Raw genomic sequence first — 20,650 nt, 5'->3', positions numbered from 1 at the left:
CTGACTATAGACTACAGTAAAATAAAAATGAAGGATTTCTGAGTGCAGGTCATACATAAAACGTACATATTTTTGTGTCACGTGTTTGTGTTTTTGACACGTTTCCCTTTGGTACTCTCATTGATTTCATGTTGCATTTGCGTGTGTGTGTGCGCGCGCGCAGAAAAATTCGGTTTCGTTTTCCATTCTCATCCCCCCCGTGTTGCAGAAACGCGCGTTCTGTTGTTTTCCAGCCCGGTTTTGGACACAAAGCGACATGAAGCCGGGAGGAGAACAGCTCTGAAAGCCACCACAGCCCACAAGAGCCCCCGGGGCAATTAGGCTGTGCCGCATTACTCCACGCGTGGCGAAACCTTAATCCACTGCACCAGTTAAGGAATGCGGCGTGTAATCGACACAAAAATGCACAATGTTTGCACTGATTTATCCCATTTGTTACATAATTATTGGCTTTTCTGGCTGTGATGTTGTGCAGGCTGATTTATGTGCAAGTACTGTGTTGTACATCGTCCCTCAGTGATAATGATGATGATGGTATGAGTGCGTGCCCCCTCCTCCCCCCCCCCCCCCAAATACATGCATTCATCAGATGTTTTGTCTAAGAGGATTTATAGGCGCTTTCCTCTTACACATGCTTCCCAGATTCTGCCAAAAATGTTCATGATCATAAGCATTTGCTGAGTTATCCCTCACTGGATAACCACAAATCACGCATTGTTATAAAGTTTCAAACCATTTTGCATTATCAAAGGTTTCGCAAAAGCCTTTATTTACACCTGGCATTCCTTGCAATTAAAGGAAACATTTGGTGTAAATTTTGTCCTCAATATGCATGCAAATGATTAGATGAGACGTCTAATAAAAGTGTATTATTTAGAGCTACTGTTAGCAAATTTCATCTCAGTAAATGACCGTTTTGCTGTTATTATGGTATACAGCTCTTAAACCTAAGAAACCCTGAATTAGCCCAGTATGAAAAATGTTTATGGGCCCTTGTGCCAATTTTGCATTTGTTTTGCCCCCACAGAAAGCAGTGAAGGAATCCAAATAGTGCGCCAGTGTAAGCAAACCTAACCACCATACCATGGTATTTTAAAGTGAAAACAAGAGCCTACCGCTGTTTGTGAAGTTACCAGTTTTACTTGCCTGTATTTTAAGACTGGCATGAGAATTGTTAAATCGGTGAAATCGAGATTATTTGTTAACATAAACATTGAACATCAGGACTGGGTCCACGCTGATGCATTTTCTTCATGTTCCGATGTTCAGTTTCTGAGTGCAAAAGGGAACTAAAATGTCAGCTGCTTTTGGTCAGAAAATAACTGCATCACCCCATTCGTTGCATTGTCCATTTTGATATTTAAGGCCTATAACTGCTTAGAGCTGGCAATTTCCAGTACATAAAAAACAACATGTGCTCTTGTTTATTATTCATTGCGGTTTCTAATTATGTTATTAGCCCTGACAGTCTTCTCTAGCAAAGTAATTAATTCCCCTTCATCAAAAGCATGTACGTTATAAGGCTCGATTTTCCAAATTACCGAGCGCAGCCACTTGCCCGCTGTAACCACCAGTTTCGACCTGAGCTTTCACTGGTTAAGAACGCGGAAGATGTGGGCGTGACCTGCGCGTGAGCTGCTGCTAGCCAATCCGCTAGGAATGCATCGGTGATCGACGTGTGCCGTCCCTCCAATCCCGATCGGCTAAACATCTGCGAGGCGGAGCCGGCTCGCGGGGGTATATAAACTGCAATGACAGCTCGGAAGACTCAGTCCGCTCGCTTCACCCAGCCATCGGACGGATCGCAGGACGAGTACAGGAGTCAGCAAGTCGCAACGCGAAGGCGCCCGATCACATCGCTGTCAAACATGAAAGCAATAAGCCCCGTGAGGTCTTTCAGGAAAAGCAGCGCGAGCCTGTCGGAGCACAGCCTGGGCATCTCCCGGAGCAAGACGCCCGTGGACGACCCCCTGAGCCTGCTCTACAACATGAACGACTGCTACTCGAAGCTGAAGGAGCTCGTGCCCAGCATCCCGCAGGACAAGAGCGTGAGCAAGATGGAAATCCTGCAGCACGTCATCGACTATATCCTGGACCTGCAGCTCGCGCTCGACTCGCACCCCGCCATCAGTAGCCTGCACCACCAGCGGCAGGGGCAGAAGACGTCCAGCAGGACCCCCCTGACCACCCTCAACACGGACATCAGCATCCTCTCACTACAGGTAAACGTGGTGGAGCGATTGCGTCCGGATCCCCGCCGCTCGTGAAGTCAAGTGTGTGTCGTATTCAGCGAAACGAGGCCGATCAAACTTAATGTAACACCACATTATAGCCTTAAAACGCAGCGGTCGTTAAAAATAACACAACAAAGGGCTTAAGTTCTCCCGAGTATCTAGACGGCTACGCGAGATTGTTTTTGACAGTCGTATTCACTATGTGATTTACTACGATCATACCTAATAGGCAGCAGCGTAGCACGAATTAGTCAGTGCATCGGACGCTGATTCTAACATAAAAACGTCTTTTTGTTTGTTTCCAGTCTGCCGAGTTTCCAACAGAAAGGAGCACAGATGACAGCAAGACGCTCTACCGCTAAACTGGTAAGAATTTCCACCGCTGTGTTACATTATTTCATCGGCACGTGAATACACTGTAAACTGTTACAATGTAAGAACTCACCACTGGAGTAATGTACCAGTTCTAAAGGATGCAATTTATTTACCCTAGACGATGCTGCAAGTAAGGTGAGGGGCAAAGAGATGTAGGTATATGTTAAGGAAAATTTATATTACTCAACTACGTGCCCTCACCACTGCGGTACGTTAAAGTCATGGTGATGCTCGTTTTCATTAAAATAAAATGAAATGACATGACATGACGGAACCTTGACGCCTCGTGCAGTTCTGCAGAAAGTGAGATGTCAGTGCTGCTGGCATGAATGACTGCTCATTAATAACTGCACGAGCAGATGTGCAGTAAAAGTGCACCCTGTCCCAGATGCTCACGGTTTGCTCCCGGTTTAGCCGAGGTTTCAGCGTTTGGTTCAATGTTCAAACTGCGGCTTCCTCTGTGGCGCCAGTCTGTCCGGATCTCTGCCCTGTTTGCATGTTCAACACACGCCTCTCTTTCTCAATCTCTTGCAGGTGTTTGGTTTAGGCACAAAAAAACAGAAAAGGAAAGGAAAAAAACCAGGACCTGGGAACTGACACCCCCCCTCCCCCCCTCTTATTTTTGTTCTCGGTCTGGATTTCTTCTGTAATTCAATCAAGAGACTTTAAACGGACAATCTATGTAATATGTTAAGAGTTCGGACAATTTATAGTTATTTATCTATAGACTTTTGTTTCTGTCCTTTCTTCAAACGGAAGGCTTGATATATTCCCGACAGTGGGAGTAAAAAAAGAAGAGAAAAAAAAAAAGAAGATTATTGTGAAGACCCTCTCCCTTTCCCCAAGACAAGTCTTTGCTTTTTTTGCGAAGGTGGAGTGACTAGAAGACAAGCTGGTTAGTTACTGTACAAAGTTTAGTCTGTCTTGTCAGAGTTGTTACTTTTTTGGCACATGAAGGACTGGACGTCATAAAAAAAGGAGGAAAAAAAAAAATTTTTAATTGAACGACCTTGTGAAATGAACTTTGCAATGGGAGTTTTAACTTGTTATAGATGCAGAGATTGCAAATTTCTGCACAATATGTAATGCTGTACATAATTATGCTGAAACTTTTTATAAAAGTAATTGTAAATTGTACCTTTTTATACAAAAATAAATCAAATACTTTATTTGAACATGTCTGTCTTGGGCGGGGGGCGGGGGGACAGAAATTAATGGTAAATATTAAATTTGTCGCGGGTTATTGCAATGGGGTCGTTTTCACTGTTAACTCAACTTCCCTGCGTTTGCCTTGTTCCGCATGTGCGCGCGGACGGCGTCGGCTCGTTTAATCAGGTGGAAGCGCTACACTGTAGCCAAGCGGACGGATTCCGCTTTTGATGTAAAACGATCTGAAGCTGCAGGGCAGCGGTGCGCATTTAGTGCAAAAGTTTGCGTCTCTCTGACATGTGCGCGTTCTGTTCGCGCTCCGCCGCTACGTGACGAGTTCACAGAGAGTCCGAGATACGTAAGCAAAGACTTGGGATACATCTGTTCTTACTCTGCGACAGCGTCGGGTCGTGCAGTGCAGGGAAAGCGCATTCCAGATGAGGATTAAACCAGGGGTCCGAAATGACCCGGGTAAACAGGTGCCCAGCCGCCCTCCCCGGAGAGGATAGAATACCACCCATCTGGTAACACTGCAGTAATTATCGTTATCATTCGTCATGTAGCAGCGCCTGGTAGTGTACTGGCTGGGACGGTATTCGGCAGGTTATTAGTTCGAATCCCGCAATTGCTGTACTAAGTAGCCTTAGTCAAGGTGGCCTGAAATGAATAATAAAAAAAAAAAAATACCCTGCTGTATAAATAAGTCAAATTTTCTTCTGCATCATTGCATGTATGGACAAAGCTCTATAATTAGCAAATTCATAAAGTTAAGCCGCGTGTGTTCGATTCAGGTGAAGGGAAAAGGAAACTGATCTCGAAGAGTTCACCGATTAACGGCACCAGGAAAATATACTCAATATAATAAACCAGAGTCATGAACCTTCGTTTTTTTTTTTTTTTTTTCTCCCCCCCACCCTTCCGTTTGACCTCTTTACGGATTCCACCGCCTTGTACTGTAATCTATCGTAAAACAGGATCCAAGAAGTCCGGAGTTCGCCTGTTTAATGAATATGGGTGAAGTGCGCCCCCTGTCGCCACTCAATAATTCTACTGTCTGCGTTACATCTTCGTTATTGTCGTTTATAACCCAATTATTTAGGAAGTTTTTCTGCTTACATGTAAACACATATTCACACGTAAAACAAGTGGTACATAGTTTCAATACCAAAGTCCAAATAAATGTTTTTCTCAGAATTAAATGCAGTAAATGAAATTAAATGTTTTTGTTTCTAGCTGAAGGGGGGGGCGCAGTGGGTTGGACCGGGTCCTGCTCTCCGGTTGCTCTGGGGTTCGAGTCCCACTTGGGGTGCCTTGCGACGGACTGGCGTCCCGTCCTGGGTGTGTCCCCTCCCCCGCCGGCCTTACGCCCTGTGTTACCGGGTTGGCTCCGGTTCCCCGCGACCCCGTATGGGACAAGCGGTTCAGAAAGTGTGTGTGTGTTTCTAGCTGGAGAAATGCAAAAGGTGTGTGATGGAGTATTCAAGCGGCTATATAAACAGAAGCACAACGCTACTGATGAGCGTGCTGATTTTTTACATGGCTCATGCTCTAGAGGAGTTACTTTAATTCTAAGCTACTGTAGTAGATAACTAATTTAATTCTAAGCTAAAATAGCAGATAACTTCTGCACCAAGTTTTTTGGTGCTTGGTAAGTGTGCACCAGGGCTGTGTAGAATTTCAGTTCCTCTTTAGGTGGATTGTGATGGGTTTGCATAGTGAGCGCTCCATCTGCCGGCTGCTCAACCTGAGCTACTGAAACAAGAGCCCCATTACTGGGAGGACAGCCCAGCGCTGCAATTATTTCACAAGAGACCGTGTATCCCCATGCCCTCAGCACGTTAAATAAACAGTTGTATGTTATGAATAAATACTGTCTCAACAGCATGTCGAAGCAAAGATGTCATAACTCTAACAAAGTGGATTGCAAAATCATTTCCAGGGTATGAAAAAAGAGTATATTTATAACAAAACAGCATGCATATCTGTGTAGCCTTTGAAAATGTTAGGGAGAGATGTAGGGCCTGTGGTAAGTTTGCTCAGCATCTGAATGGGTCCCTCCACGAAAATGTAAAGGTTATCGACTGACAGAAACTTCAAGGGCTGTCTGGCCAAAAAAAACCAAAGTCCTGCATTTAATTCCGGAGAAAGCAACAAAGTTGTCTAGTATGAAATAAGTGTTGCACCATATCAGTGTGGGAACACGGTATCAACACTAATTAAATTTAAGCTCTGTCAATTCCCCTGAAAATTAACCAGGAAGTTCTCGACAGACACAATTCACGAAGATAATTAACAGAACCTGCAACAATTTCAATGTCTCATATTCAGTTTCGTCGAGGAAATAATTCTCTCAGCAATACAAGTAAGCGAAAACTTTATTTAACAGACCGTAGGAATTGTGGCAGCACGGCACAGTGTGGTGGAGCAACTACGGCGGAGTTACTGCAGAGCTCATGCAACATGCATTACTTAAAAACACTGAAGTCGTGAACATATTCCGATTTCTTGCTAATATCAAGAGATTTAAAAAAGGACATATGGCTTCTACTTGTACAGTGTGAGCGGATGAAGGCCTAAAGAGGATTAGATGCTTTGCTATTGGTGCATGGCGAGGGGTCTCGGCATTTGCCTTTCGGACGTCCAGAGTGAGGTCCACCAGCGTAGGTGAGCTGCGTGACGTTGAAAACTCGACAGTTACAGACACACACGTCAGGAAGCATGCAAAAGACACTCTCTCCACTCTGGTTACAAAAAGGCCTTTCAAATGAAACAGGCCACTGAGCAGCTCACTATTTCACAAGCTCAGGAGACACACCACAGAATCTCATAACCTAAAGAGAGTAATCGTTGTTCGGTTTTTTCTTACATAACCCGCGGAAACATTTTCCTTGTGTATTCTAACACTGTCTTATATAAACTAGACGTAATCATCCTACTGGTACCTTATTTAACTGCACAACAAATGACAGCTGATTGTTTCCTGTGTTATTCACTTTCTAGACGGTTTTATTGGAGTTACGTAATCTGAAGTTTTCGCTCTCGAGCATAACATGGTACGTGCAGCTTTTTATGATTTTATCTGTTGCGTTGCGCTGCAGACAACTCCCAGCTCTGGCTGTGCGGCAGCGGCTGCTCTCAGACTGCACTGCCCTCACAGGATGCTCTCTCGCTCCTCGCCAAACGCTGTTGTGTCGGTGGAGGAGGTTAGCACCTCCGGGCCGTCGCCTGGGCTCAGGCCCTTCTTCAGTAGGACGGCGCGCAGGTTCTTGTTCCGCGTGGTGGGGTCGGTGCTGGAGCCAGGGGTGATGATGATCGTGCGAGGGGCGATGGGGGCGCTTGCGGGGCTGTGTGCGAGCAGGCGACGGTTGGTCATCTGGGTGTTAGCGTTGTTGTTATTCAGTGTTGTGTCGCTGGGTGCGCGGTTCAGACCGTAAGCCCTGTTGGAAGGCCATCCGTCACCCGGGCTGCCGGCGGTGACGCTGCCCTCGGAAGGAGCCTCGGAGCAGATTGACATGCGGGCCGCGGGGGGCTCCTGCGGGCCGCTCGGGTTGCGGGGTGCGGCCCTCATTCTCACTGGGCTCTCCTGCTCCAGCTCGATCAGATCACCCCCTTCGGACTGGGGCAGGCCCACCTCCTCGTCTCGGAGGGAGTGTTCGGCCGAGCTGTCGCTGGACCGCACCCCCGAGTCGGACGACTCCTTCTTGTCCAGCGTGGTGTCGGACAAGCAGACGCTCTCAGCCCCCTTGGGGCGGGGCTTCTTCTCGCCACGGAGGAGCGGGGTGCTGTCCAAATCCTCCGTGCTCGACTCATCCTCATCGCTGTTCAGCTTCTGGTACCGCAGGCCAGTCCCCTTCAGCTTGAGCTCTGCTGGAGGGAAGAGGCCCCCCCTCTCAGCAGACAGCCTGTGGCCCAGCGGGGGCCTGGAGCCACTCCGATTGGACCGCCTCTCTTCCTCTGTGATGGGATCAAGCGGTGGGGCGTCGGCTGCGAAGCCGAGGTCCGCTGCATCGTCGACCTTTCCGCCTCTCCTGGTAGCGGGCTTACCGTCCTCCTGCCCCGCCTCCTTGCCTTTGTCCTCTGAGACCAACGGCCCGGTTTTGTCCCCCCCCACACCGCCGCCACCGCCGCCACCGGCCGACCCCTCCAGCTGGGCCATCTGCGCGATGTACTCCCTGTAGGCGTCGCGGTACTCGGCCTGCTGCTTGTCTGTCAGTTTGCAGATGTCGTTGGCTGACTCCTGGGAGTTGAGGCTGGACATGCTGGGGGTCCTGTGTGCAGTGGCCTGGCGGGGTACAAGATTAATGTGTGCGACACATCATTAGCAGCCACTGACAAAAGGCCCGTGCCGAAAGACATGCTCGCCCCATGCATTCCTGCAAAGGGCTCGCCGATCCTCTGAGGTCCAGCAGAGTCTACAAGTGAGTGCTGAGAGCTCGGATTATTACACAAACGGTCAAAGAGAAGCTCAGTTTCAGCATTAATACTGCAGTGTGTGTGTGTGTGAGAGTGCACGCGTGCTGAGGCCCTACTGGGTGAGAGCACAGACAGAAATAACACCCCTGTTTGGCCTGTGAAGCATGCTGACACACCCCCCCACCCCCTAGGCAGCTGCCGCCCTGTGTGGGCAGGATGGTCCCGGTGTGTGGGTGTCAGACCAGCCTTCACAGGGAGCTCCATTAACTGCCTTTGCCGGGGATGGGGGGAGCGGGTTCAACATCTCTGCGTTCCGTTTCTCGCCCCAAACCACGCGCTAAATCTGCCCGGCTGAGGCCAGCACGAAGCAGAACGAGGTACTTTGTTGGCAAGGTGGCAGACGCTCCAGAGAAACCTCCGTAGCTCGTGTGTGTGTGTGTGTTTGTGTGTGTGAGTGCCATCACAAAAAAGGAAAAAAAACGCTCTTCTACCGTGTTACCTACAGAGTCATATGAGCAAACAGACACAGCTGTGATGGTGCTGTACAAAAGAGCAGCGCAGTGGTTAGAGCCATTGCCTTGCAATCAAAGGATGCTGCAGTACACTTGATGATCAAGGTACTTACCCTGAATTGCTCCAGTAAAAATTACCCTGCTGTATAAATGGGTAAATCAGGGTAACGGGTAAATGTAAGCAGCTCAGTGTACAATCCTAACATTGTAGGTTGCTTTTTGAGAAGAGGCGGTTAAATTAACAATAACAACAATAAATGTGTACTATTAAGTATTAGAAATGGTTGTTGTCACTCTGGTATGTAAGAGAATTTTTGATAATTAGCAGGATTTGCTTAAAAGACTAAGGGAAAGTGGTGCTCCTGGGATCCGGATGCTTGGTGTGGGAGATGGGGACGCACCGTCCAATTTGGGTTGCTTTGTCTCTGTGTCTCATCCAGGCCCACGTTGTTCAGCTCCTCGAAGCTCAAGTCCAGCTTGTACCTGAGGGGGGGCTCAGGCTCAGCAAAGGCATCAGCCCCCGCTGCCTGGCTGCTCTGCTCTCTAGCCCCTTGCTGGGTTTCACACAGCATCTGGTTCTCCAAACTGCGTAGCTCCATCACCTTTATGAAGGAGGAGAAGGCTCTTTATAAAACCAAAAGAGGATAATAATTCGCAGGGTAAATAATTTGTCACTTCAGGAAAACGAGACCTGGGAATTTGAAAGCTGCGTGAAGTCCGGTTCGTACTGAAGAAAAAAGCATGAAAATAATTTAGTGGAATATGTCCTAAACGCATGTTAGTTTGTTACAATCAGAAATCATCCGTGAAAAGTTTATAACAAAATACATTCTACACGAACCTTGACGGTGACGTTAGTATCCCAATGAAATGCGCAGCACTGAGTCAGAATTTAAAAAAGGTCAAAGAGGTCATGACAGTTTGACTTGTTTTCAAACCCGTTGCATTTCCTGCCATTGGCAGCAAGAAGCCGGGCTGTTGAGACCCTCGACTGTGCTTGTTCAGACAATAACTTTCCTTCATCCCAACACCAGCCATTTTGGACCAGATGGCCGACTGCGTTTGGCAACACAACATTCGTTTGTATAAGCTCAAATGGAAATCTGATCAACACAGCTACATGTGTTACTGATTTCGACCTCGAACAGCCTGCGCTCTCCAAAGACACGGATTACGAAAAAAAAAAAAAAAAGATGAAATATCAGGAAAAGGCACACGAACGCAAACACGCTTCATGATGCGCTGCAGAATACTTGGAGTAATAAAACCCAAACAGAAACTAGCGTGCATCTCCTCTAGGCACAAAGAAACAGGCTACATCTATTCTAGGCTTCTCGGGACAAATAAGACAAATTGGGAAGAGACAGCTTACCATTGACTTAAAGAGGTGCCAGTCGCCAAAATTCATGTTCATCTCCTTCTTGAGCTCATCGAGGTTGCACTGGGAGAGCACTCTGCCGTTCGCATTGGCCTGGGACACAGAATGGTGGTCAGGACACGGGAGGGTCCTTACAAGTGTAGTTGTATAGATTTCAGCAACAGCTATACCCTCCTCCAGGGCCTTTGCCGTAGGATGGTAGCAAATGGTGCCATTATCAATGTACTTAGTAGGTAAACAGAGTCAAGGGTCAGAAACAAACTGTGTTTTAAAAAAAGAATCAACTCCACATGGTAAACAAAAAACTCTCAGCCTTTCCGCCGGACAGACGAGGGAAGAGAACTCCTTCAGCCCACACAGGTCGGCATTTAGCTACATCAAAGATTTGCTTTCTCATTGTTTGTGTGCAAAGAGTGTACTGCACAAGTCGCGTGTCCCAGTGGGTCAACGGGATGAGCTCCCACCTTCTTGATGGTAGCGGAGTACCGGGCCAGCAAGCTCGGGTCCACGCCGTCAATCTGCTTGAGCTGCTCACACACACCTTCCGTGTCCAGGGAGCTGAGCAGGACGGCAGAGTTGGTGGATGCAGCCACGGCAAAGCCCTGTTCGAAGGCGCCAAAGCCCAGAATCAGAACCAGAGCAAACCCGTTAGCAACCGACCCTCGACCTCTCTAGCAGCATGGCACATGGAGTAGCTCTTCTAGACGTCTCAGAGAAGATGTCTGTGGAAAAGGGATTTGATCTCCATCTTTTAGGTTTGTTTGAATGAGAAAAGCTTCCCTTTGGCCTGAGAACTGCTCCTCTTTTGCCTGAAGCTGTTTGCCATTAGTGCAGTCAAACAAAGCCAAGGCACACCATAGTACAGTTAGTGCTGAACAACAAGACACATCACCTCTATCTCAACATTCATCAGTGTATAAAGACTACATGGGTCCCATAACTTGAGGACTTGGTCAGATCAGACGCTGCACACCCCATACACGATCTGGTCAAGGTGAGCCCACGGTGATGGCAGGCAGTAGTCCGACCCCTAACCTTAGAGTCCGCCTCCTTCCCCATTCCCGAAATGTAAAGTCACCCTGCTGCACTTCTCAGGACTTATCTCTCAATAACAGCCACGCTTCTCCATTCTTAAGCAACACGACAGGAATCCTTATCTTGATGGCGGGAGTGAACGTGCACATTCACAGGAGGGTTTCTAGCTCGCTGTTTTTTTCATGCTCCATTTAGCAACGGTGACCTCGATAAGTTTGAAAATCGGGAAGATCGCAAAAAAAAAAAAAAAAAAAATCCGTTAGATAAGTGTTTTAGGGAAATTAAAACGTCCGCCACGTGACCACGTAAAATGTGTCTGGGGTTGTGTCTGGGGGGGGAGGGGGCTTCATTAAAAACCAGGGACGCTTTCTCAGAAACGACAGCAGCTGGAGGGACAGTGCTGCAGTGGTGGGAGCAATGAGGTTTAGGAGCCCCTGGTGAGATCCCACCAGCAGCTTGTTAGCAACTTCCTTCCTGTGCCTCGGAACCCAAGCGCAGAGGAACGACGGGCCAGGCGTGACATTGGCGTGTCCCAGCCAAGGGCTGGCCCACTGCAGGCCCTCCCAAATATCGACTTAATTAGCTGTGCCTGGAGCAGCCCGGCACGTCGGCTTCAAAGCTCCGGAGAAGATAATTACCCTTTTCATTTTCCATTAAACGGTGACAGCTGAAACGATTCATATTTCATATACAAATGGCTTGGGGTTAATATGAAACTACAGCGCAAACATTTAAAGTCGCGCTCAAAACACTGCTTCGCGAAATGGGTTATTAAAACGTTCCGGCGCGGCGACGTTGCGTTTAATTGATTCTCGGATAGATGTGGGGGAAAAACCAGATGCTCCGTTTTGCAATACGGCTGAAGGCCGGCAACACCGTGAGACCGCTCAAACCTGCGAGTTGAGACAAAAGAAGAGCTTAGTGTACAAATTCAACATGGTAAACAGGGCAGGCAGGTTTTACTCCCACTCCTTCACATTCCCTGACATTTAAATGTCTCACAGGGTATACAGGTGCTACTTTGACATGATCAAGATCATCCATTCCTCTTAAACCCAAAGAAAACTGTTGTTTTTTTTGTCCCCATACCAGAGAGCCTTAGCCTGAAAAGCAACCAAAGGTTGACGGTAAACCCAGGTACCAACAAAAATGTATTCTTCTTTTCAATCTACACCTAAAATAAGCAGGCTAAAATAAGATTAAAAAAAAAAAGTAGGCTGACCGGTGTCGCACAGCTCCTGGGCTGTGGGTTCGGACGTAGGGCTGAACCGAGTTCAATCTGCGATTACATGTTCTTCCCCATGTTCGTATTGGTATCCAAAGAGATGCTACAGGTGGATTGTCCGTGCTGCATGTCTTTGTGTGTGTGTGCGTGATTGCTCTGCAATGGACAGCCCATCCAGGGTGTACCCTGCCTCACGCCCTACGTTTCCAGGATAGGCTCCGGACCACCGTGACCCTCTACTGGGCAAATGGTTATTGATAACGGATGGATAGACGACTGCACTGGGGAGCGAACTTGCATTGAACACCTTGGTCTTTTGTCTCGAGAGTTTGAGTGACATTTTCAGTTCAGGGTTCTGTTTGGTCTGAGACAGAGAACTGAGCTTGAATTGTTTGGGAAAAGAAAAGAAAACACAGAAAAACAGGGAAGGAAAACAGCAGGTCTGAAACACAGCGGCATAAGGGCGAGCAGAAAAAGTACCAACATCCCAGATCAGACAGAGGAATCAGAGTCTTCTAACATGTGTATGACTTACAAACACCGAAAGAAGACACGTTTGCCACCACCAAAAGTAGTAGTTGCACAGATACTAAAAAGTTACTGCTATTTACCTTTGAGCAAGTGAAACAGGTTACTGTTTTTTTAGGAGTGGAGCAAAATAATTTGAATACAACTTGGTCTTGTCAGCTTAATATAGAGACCCTTTTCTGACAGTGCAATCATCAGGGCTAAGATAAAAAGGAACAGGCGTCCCTGACATTGAAAAATAGATGAGAAAGACTACAATTACTGTTACATCACACAGAAATTTGGGATGGGGGGGTGCAAAAATAATTATCCTGTGATAAGGCAGTAATTACTGTGCGCGAGCAGGCAGACGGGACAGGGAGCGGAAGAGCCTTCAGAAGGAAGAGTCTTTTTATACCGTAATGAGCCAGATCCTCGATCCCGAGACACCGGATCCCCGACCCGGTTTACAGGCCATTGGCCACGCCCCCTCAGAACGCAAAGGACAACGGATGGAGCTTGGGCTTCCTGGCAACCAGGTGTTTCACTGGGACCCACGTGTGACCGAGCAAGGCTCTCTGGGACTCGGTGCGGTGGACCACACGCAGCGTCATTTGACACGGAAAGAAACGGAGAGTCCAGCCGTGCAGATAAATGGTAAAAGCATCTTGACATCGCTGCAAACCGAGAGGCACAACGCGTCCGGAAGCGCCAAACTGCACTGATGATAGTGGCGTTGGAGTTAACAGGTGCGGCGATGCTGGCGAATGCCAACGCTACAGCTGGGGCTATGATAGACAGGCAAGGCAGAAAATGTTCTCAATGCGACAGACGAACAAGGAAAACCGGCTGTGATCCGAGAGGACGGTGCTGGCAAGGCTCCCCCGTGCCGATCCGGTAGGGGTGGGCGGCGAGTGTCTGCCGCGTGCGCCTGCACCGGCACACGTCCGCAGCCACCGCCACCGCCAAGCACGCCGCGCGTCCTCGTGAGCGCAAGCCACAGCTGGCGTGCAGCGATCCACAGGGACAAGAGCACAAGGGAGGAAGATCAGTGACCGCGTGGTGAGACACGCCCGTAGGCAGCGCGCAGGAAACGACTGGAGTCGATTTGTCATTTCAACTGGGGAAATGACTCATTACCTTGTACATGAGACATCAATTCATTCATTGTCACAGAAAATGTCAATTTGCCCCTTTTGGTCAGATTTAAATGAAAAAGAGGTCCGTTCGGATTAGTGCGATTCCCGCGCGTCTGCATGCCGAGTCGGTCAAAGGGGATGTGTGCCGGTCAAGGAAACGCTACACTCCGTTGATGCTAAATTAGCTCCACCTTAAGCCATCAGTGCCGGCGAAGTGGGTGGCACAAAACCGGTCAGATGATCTGCCGCCGTCAGTGCCACCTCACTATATGGATGCCTCTTTCCACAGTCTCTTGACCAGTAGGGTTAGGTATGTTAGGTATGTGTGTGTGTGTGTGTCTCTGAACACACTCAGGGGGACTGTCACACCAAGCGTCGCTGTGCACCACACGGCATGCTGGCTCTACTGGGTTACCACGGAGGGCGCAGCAGGGGACGAGAGGCCCTCCCTGGCATCCTCCTCAATAACGTCCTGGTGGTAAAGACAAGGGGGCAGGACTTAATAGGACAGGGCGGAGCCAATCAAAGCCATGTGGGAGAGGACAGCAGGTAATACAAGGAAAGTTATGGAAGACGACGGGAAGCGATGGTATTTTGAAAATAGACGTAAAAGCAAATACTTTTGTTACCTGCTTGTGCCCACAGGCTGTTAGAATATAAAATCGCGACAGACACTTGGAGGGTTTTTTCAGTCTGGTCAGGTGTATTCAAGTGAATATGATCTACTCACTCCAAAGCAGTCCTTCGGACCGTTTTAAAAATGAGAAACTATTGTGCTGCAAGTCACTGAAATCATACTGAGATCAGAGTGTAAGGAAATATCAGTATATTCGAAAATTTGATTTTGTGCAAAACAGTAATATACATATTCACATATACATTTCATAACACAAAATGTGCAGATATGCATGGCGTGCTGCTGCTGACGGTGGAACGGAAGCACTTGCGTTAGACCGTCCTGTACTTACAAGTCCATTGCTGGGATCCCTGGGAAACCCAGGTTTAATGGATGGGCGTGGGAAGGCATGATGGGAACTGCCAGCAAACTGCCTTGGCAGGTGATACACATGGTGGGGAAAATATGGCTATAAGGGAATCCGGGGAAAAGGAGATTAAATGACACTCAGACACAAACTGACACAGCATTACATTTCACATATATAAATAAGAGAGTGAAGTGGGACATTTCAGCGCGATGCAATGCAACCGCAAACACCAAATTGCGGTACTGAGCAGAACGCACTGCTTTAAACAGTGTTCGCATGTACAAAGTAAGAAGTTAGACGTATGCTGTAACTAACCAAGCACCCGGCTGATGGACCCTACAGACCACCGCTGTTATGCTGACTGCAGATGAAACTGTTTAATGTGTGCGTTTATTCATTCAGCTGATATTTTTCCCTAGAGCAACTTATAATTATTAACCTATGTATCCAGCTGGGTCATTTTTACTGCAGCAATGCAGGACCTTGCTCAAGGGTACTACAGCAGGAGATGGGATTCGAACCTGTGTCCTCTGAGTCCACTGTGCTACCTGCTGCTCCCAAGTATATTATATGCCTGCTGCTAAAATAAAGTATTTTAACTGCTCTCATATTTACCCATTCCCTATTAATGTATGAATTTACATAAGGCCAGGGGCATATGAATTTATACCAGAATGCAAAACGATATTTTGTCTTTACACCTCCGGTGTTTTTTTTTTTTTTTTTTTTTTTTTACTTTTACTTTTTTGTCGTTTCTGTGAAGTAAGTTCTATAAGGCCAAGGACACATTATACTAATTAAGAAAAGTATAAATCATCTGCTCTTTGGAAACAGGAGCACTAAAGATAAGGGCGAGTAGGAGAGAGGGCAGTGGGGCTGCAGGGCGACGGCTCACCCTGTTGTAGAAGGGGTGCTGGGGTCCCGTTAGCCCACTGTAGTAGCTGCTGTGGGGCTGGGGGGGTGGCACCCCGGTGGGCGGAAAAGGTCCGGGACACTGGGAAGCGGGCGAGCAGGCCGGGGAGTGCTGGCTGAAGAGTGATGGGGCGCGAGACGGAGGGTCCTGCAAGGGCAGCGTGGGATACGTCACACCTCCCATGTGCATCTGCTCCCTGGCGGCCCGTACATCTACGGAGGGAGGAGAGGAAGAGCAGAGCACCAAATGAAAACTGCGCTTTCCTCGTCTCAACACCGCTGCGCCGCCAGGAGGATCAATAAATGGTACAACCGACGACTGTTTCTCTGGTCGAAGAGATAAAGACACCCAAAAATATGCTGCAACACACACATTTAGTGAAGTAAAATGCAGAAGTGAGACCACAGGGCCCCAAAGGTGAGAGAGAAGGAAAGAAAGAAGGAAATCAGTGAAATAAAAAACCGAACCGGGCCACACAGCACTGGCTTTACATTTATATATATATATATATATATATATACACACACACACACACACACACACACACACACACACAGCAACACAAAGACACACGCGTGTGTGCGTACGTGTGTACGTCTCCGTGTGTGTGTGTGTCTTCGTGTGGGCGGCTGGACCTGTTGTGGGAAAATATTCCACTTCTCTTCCACAGATGGGCATTGTCTGGTGTGGGCGGGGGGGGGGTTGGGTGCCGGGGGGCTGGGTGGGTGCCATGCAAACAGGACAGTGCAGTGACCGCCCGGCGCCGTCTCAGCTGGGGAAAAATGACCCCGCCACAGCACAAAGAGGGCATTGTGGGTACCGGCATTCACAGGGCATGCGCAGGTGCCAAGGTGTTCGGCGCATCGCCTGGCCGGAGGCGTCCTGAGCGGGGAGGTGCCGGCTGCGGACGCTGGTCACCTTTCCGTCCATGACAGGCAGGTCAACCGCATACAACCTTTCAAAAAACAAGCTTGGATCACCGAAATGACGTCCGGCTGCAGCCCTTGAAACGAGAGCCCCCTTCTTTCTTCAGATGCAAGTTCTCCCTCGCAGTTGTGTGGTTTGTATTGGAAATTTCCTCAACGGATTTCTTCTCGTCCCAGAACGGGGGGTGGGGGCTGCACTCACCGGCAATGATCTCCCGCAGTTTGGGGTCCAGGTTGACCGTGCAGGGCAGGAAGGTCTCGACATCGTGCGCGGTCAGAACGGGGGTCCGGGAGGACAGGAAGACCTCGAAACTGCGGACGTCGCCGTCGATCTCCAGCAGGGGCTCCACATCTTTGGTGGTGGGGATGTTCACGGAAATCCTGGTAGACGTCAAAGAGCAACATAAACAATCGCATTTGCGCCATCATCCAAATTCCACAACACTTTCTCCCCTTATATATAAATTGCCTTCAGCCAATATTTAGTTCATGCTTTTACATTTATTCATTTTGCTGACACTTTTCTCCAAAGCAACTTATTATGTTACAGTACTTACCGTCATTTACCCATTAATGCAGCTGGGTAACTTTACTGGAGCAATTTAGGGTAAGTACTCTGCTCAAGGATATTACAGCTGGAGGTGGGATTTGAACCTACTACCTTTTGGCCCAAAGCCAGCAGCTCTAACCACTTTTCTCCAAGGTGACTTACAGTGTGAAGAGAGCTGGGTAATTTTTACTGTGTCAATTCAGGTATAACAGAATAAAGAACAGTACAATTACACCAAGTATTAAATACCTGGCCACGTTTTTCAGTCTGCAGTAAATGCAATTCACATCAAAGGCCAATAAACAAAAAAAAAAAAAAAGTTATACTAATCTTTTGATTTCCAAACATCAGGCTCTCAACTCCCCGTAACCTAGAAATGAGCAGACTCTCGCAAGCAGAGGTTAATGAGTGAACACAATTGTGCAGAATTTTGGTGACATCACTTCATGTGTTTGAGAAATCATGGACTTGGAACACTGGTGATATTACTCACACAATTATCATTTCTACCATCCAAAAATAATTTGTGCTGAGTAAGCGCTGCTCCTTGGGGAGGTAAAATCCATTTGGTTCAGTGGGACGTGTGCAGTAATAACGATGACTACGAAAGAAGAGTTGCGCCAAATGATGACTATAGATCTTGGCCTGCAGCGCAGCTTTGGCGACGTGTGTTCTCACATACCATGGTAACGAACGCGTGCCGGCGGCTACTTCATCCCAGACACTGCCGCCCTTTTTCCAGAGATGATTAGTTCCACGAGCTCGATGTTTTGGGAGCCCAGCCCTCTACGTGGCCCTGACCCGGAGCTCTGGCACTCTAATCCGATTGGGGCCCCGTGAAGCTCGCTCAGCTTGGAGACGGGAATCTGACCTCAGCGACACTCCAAGCTGCCCATGCGCACCTAAGGTACATCTCCAAGGTAAAGTAACTTGGGCGTGCAGGCAGTGGGGGGACACAGGATCTCTCTAAACGCAGCTCCTTAACCACTAGGCTACCTGTCATTCAAGGCCTTCTGGTTCTCCTCAGTTTATAAGGCTGTGCCACCCCTGCTCTCTAAAAACAAAAATCCTTGGACTTCTCAGTGTCCTTTAAATGAAACATTTGGTTTCAAATTTCCAATATATATCCATACAGATAAAGCACTTTTGCCTCTTAAAATTTGAATAGACTACTCATGCCATGTCATATGTGAAAAATGTATACACATATTTACACTGAATGGTACGGTGAACAGAATGAACAGTCCTAACATCCCGGTAAGGCACTGGTTACCACATACAGAGCGTTATCTAATGCCAACCAAAACCAACACCACAGGGCTGGCAGCTATGTTTTTGATTAACCAACGTCTACAACCGCCCTGTCCCGAGCGGGGGTGCGCCCAAGGAGAGCCCACCCGGCAACGCCGGGAGCAAGGCCGAGGGGGGAGGAGACACACCCCGATCAGGATGTCAGTCTGCCGCAGGGCACCCCAAGCAGGGCTCGAACCCCAGACCTGGCATACGGTGGGCACTGGTCAAACCCGCCGCATCACCACGCCCCCCCCCCCCGTTTTCAAATATGCACATGCTGTAGTTTTTCACACTAAATTTTTTAAAAAACTGAATGGTCCTAACAAACTAATTATACACTGGTTGCCACATGCAGTATACTGACTAACCGTGATCCTAACCGTAACCCAAACCGCTACCTTAGGGTTAGTGTTAGGGAAACAGTGAGGGTTAGGGTTATATTTCAGTTCAGCCCCTCAGCATATAAACTGAGCCAAAGCAGAAAACTGACAACCTGGAGACCCAGAGTCAGGCCTGAACTTCACCGTTGCCATCTGCTTCTCCATCCCCTCCCTGGCTACCGAGTCCACGGGTCCGTGTGGAATGCCGGGAGGGCCGACGGAATGAATGGTCCAGCTGATCTCTCACATGGGGGAAATTAGGTGGCGGTCACTGACCTCTGTGTAGGAGGCCACACATTGCTTCTTTTGTGCCGAGCAGGACGGGGCTCATTCAGCCAGCGGCGGTCACTTACCCTTCCTCCCAGTGCCTGAGGTCAGGGGAAGAAGAGGGGTTTTGTGGGGCACGAGGCCTCCCTGCCTTACAACTCACATTGAGTTCTGATCCTCGGAGCAGAGGCGTCCTTCATTACCGCCCGCGAACGCAGGCTCGCGGGGGCCAGCCACAAGCTGCGTGAGCGAGGGAACTTCCTCCTCCTCCTCACCCGCCACAGGAAGTTCACACATGGCTCACTTCACCGCTGGCTTTTTTGCAACAACGGCCATCTCCTTTTTAGGAACCCGTAACATTTGCGGCACTTTCGGTGCCAAGGAGTCGCTTTTGGCACTCGCTGCCGGCTCACGCTGGGCCTCGCAACACCCCGCCGCGGCTTCGGCAGGAACGCCGTGCGGCGAGATGTTTATTCGGACGCGCGGGGCCAGCCGCGTTCCCGGCTTTGTCCAGTGTTCGCCGAAAGGACAGCGCCATCGAGCGTTCTGTTTGGCCTGGCCGCTGCGCCGCTCCTGCAAACACGGCTCCTCCAACGAAAACATTAAATCTGCTCTCGAGACTGGCGGCGGGCGTCCGTGGAACCGGGGAGACGGTGCCGTCGGCTCTGCCCTCCAGATTCACGACAGACCGCTCCGTCAGACATGTCTGCTGGCGATCTGGACCGCCAAAAGGGATTTCTACAATCTCCGGCGACTGGAACCGTTTGGTCCCCCCGCTGGCCCCCCCTTCAACGTTTGCTTAGAAACGAAGCCTGCAGCTCAGACCAAAAACAAATCTAAACAAACAAACGAGTTCCCGTTGTTGCTTGGCCATTGCAGGCTCCCGTTTCAGTCCTTTTTTTTTAACTGCGTTCTGTCAAACTGTAAAGGCTATTTAACCACTGGCATTTGGTATTGGAAAAGCTTAAAAAAAACACCACAGCTTTTGACAGAATGATTAATGTGCCACAAAAAGACAGCTTTGGTGTCCATCAAAATACTGTCAGTCCATATATCTAGTCATAAGATATATTACGTTTGACCATCTTTTTTCAGGAAGCCGGCGGACAAATGAACAAAGCGATTCAGAGCAGATTATCTTGAATAATATTGACTGGAAAGGGAATCTAATTTATCTGAGTTAAATTTGACAGAAATGACTTTTTAAATCGGGGACAGTGAGGGCAAGAAGTATGCAAGGAATGTGGCAACCCTCTTACACAATACCACCATTGATCAGCCCTGTCGCCACGGCGGCCAGTAAACTGTCTGGAAGAGGCTTGGGAGGGCGCTTGGCTCGGGCTGCTCTCCAGGTCAGGCCCCGGTTCT

General features: G+C 48.6%; 2 protein-coding genes across 9 annotated transcripts in view; one reads left to right on the top strand and one right to left on the bottom strand.

Moving 5' to 3' along the window:
* The first annotated feature begins 1,784 nt into the window (after positions 1-1,784).
* Positions 1,785-3,778, top strand: id2a (inhibitor of DNA binding 2a). 2 transcript variants are annotated; one of them, XM_018730219.2, is made up of 3 exons: positions 1,785-2,222; positions 2,540-2,600; positions 3,144-3,778. In XM_018730219.2, the coding sequence occupies exons 1-2, from the start codon at positions 1,869-1,871 to the stop codon at positions 2,594-2,596; spliced, it is 411 nt and encodes a 136-aa protein (XP_018585735.1). In that variant the 5' UTR covers positions 1,785-1,868; the 3' UTR covers positions 2,597-2,600; positions 3,144-3,778. The 2 variants fall into 2 exon arrangements, with proteins under 2 accessions (XP_018585735.1, XP_018585757.1); XM_018730241.2 differs by having other exon boundaries at positions 2,728-3,778.
* A 2,344-nt stretch (positions 3,779-6,122) lies between these two features.
* The window catches only part of kidins220a (kinase D-interacting substrate 220a), a 44,155-nt gene continuing 29,627 nt past the window's right edge, over positions 6,123-20,650 (bottom strand). For 3 of the 7 annotated variants that reach the window (XM_018732342.2, XM_018732358.2, XM_018732375.2), the window contains 8 exons: positions 16,995-17,173; positions 15,849-16,078; positions 14,936-15,052; positions 14,383-14,439; positions 10,526-10,663; positions 10,056-10,154; positions 9,085-9,285; positions 6,123-8,040 (listed from right to left, as the gene is read on the bottom strand). In XM_018732342.2, the coding sequence (XP_018587858.1) occupies positions 6,910-8,040; positions 9,085-9,285; positions 10,056-10,154; positions 10,526-10,663; positions 14,383-14,439; positions 14,936-15,052; positions 15,849-16,078; positions 16,995-17,173 (2,152 nt within the window). In that variant the 3' untranslated portion in view covers positions 6,123-6,909. Of the gene's footprint in view, positions 8,041-8,796; positions 8,826-9,084; positions 9,286-10,055; positions 10,155-10,525; positions 10,664-14,382; positions 14,440-14,935; positions 15,053-15,848; positions 16,079-16,994; positions 17,174-20,650 lie in introns of all 7 variants that reach the window. The other 4 variants (XM_029258347.1, XM_029258344.1, XM_029258345.1 and 1 more) reach the window with 3 other exon arrangements.

Source organism: Scleropages formosus, chromosome 15, assembly GCF_900964775.1.
Source record: "Scleropages formosus chromosome 15, fSclFor1.1, whole genome shotgun sequence".
Taxonomy (NCBI): domain Eukaryota; kingdom Metazoa; phylum Chordata; class Actinopteri; order Osteoglossiformes; family Osteoglossidae; genus Scleropages; species Scleropages formosus.
Note: the sequence above shows the minus strand (reverse complement) of the source record. Positions and strands in the feature narration are given on the sequence as shown.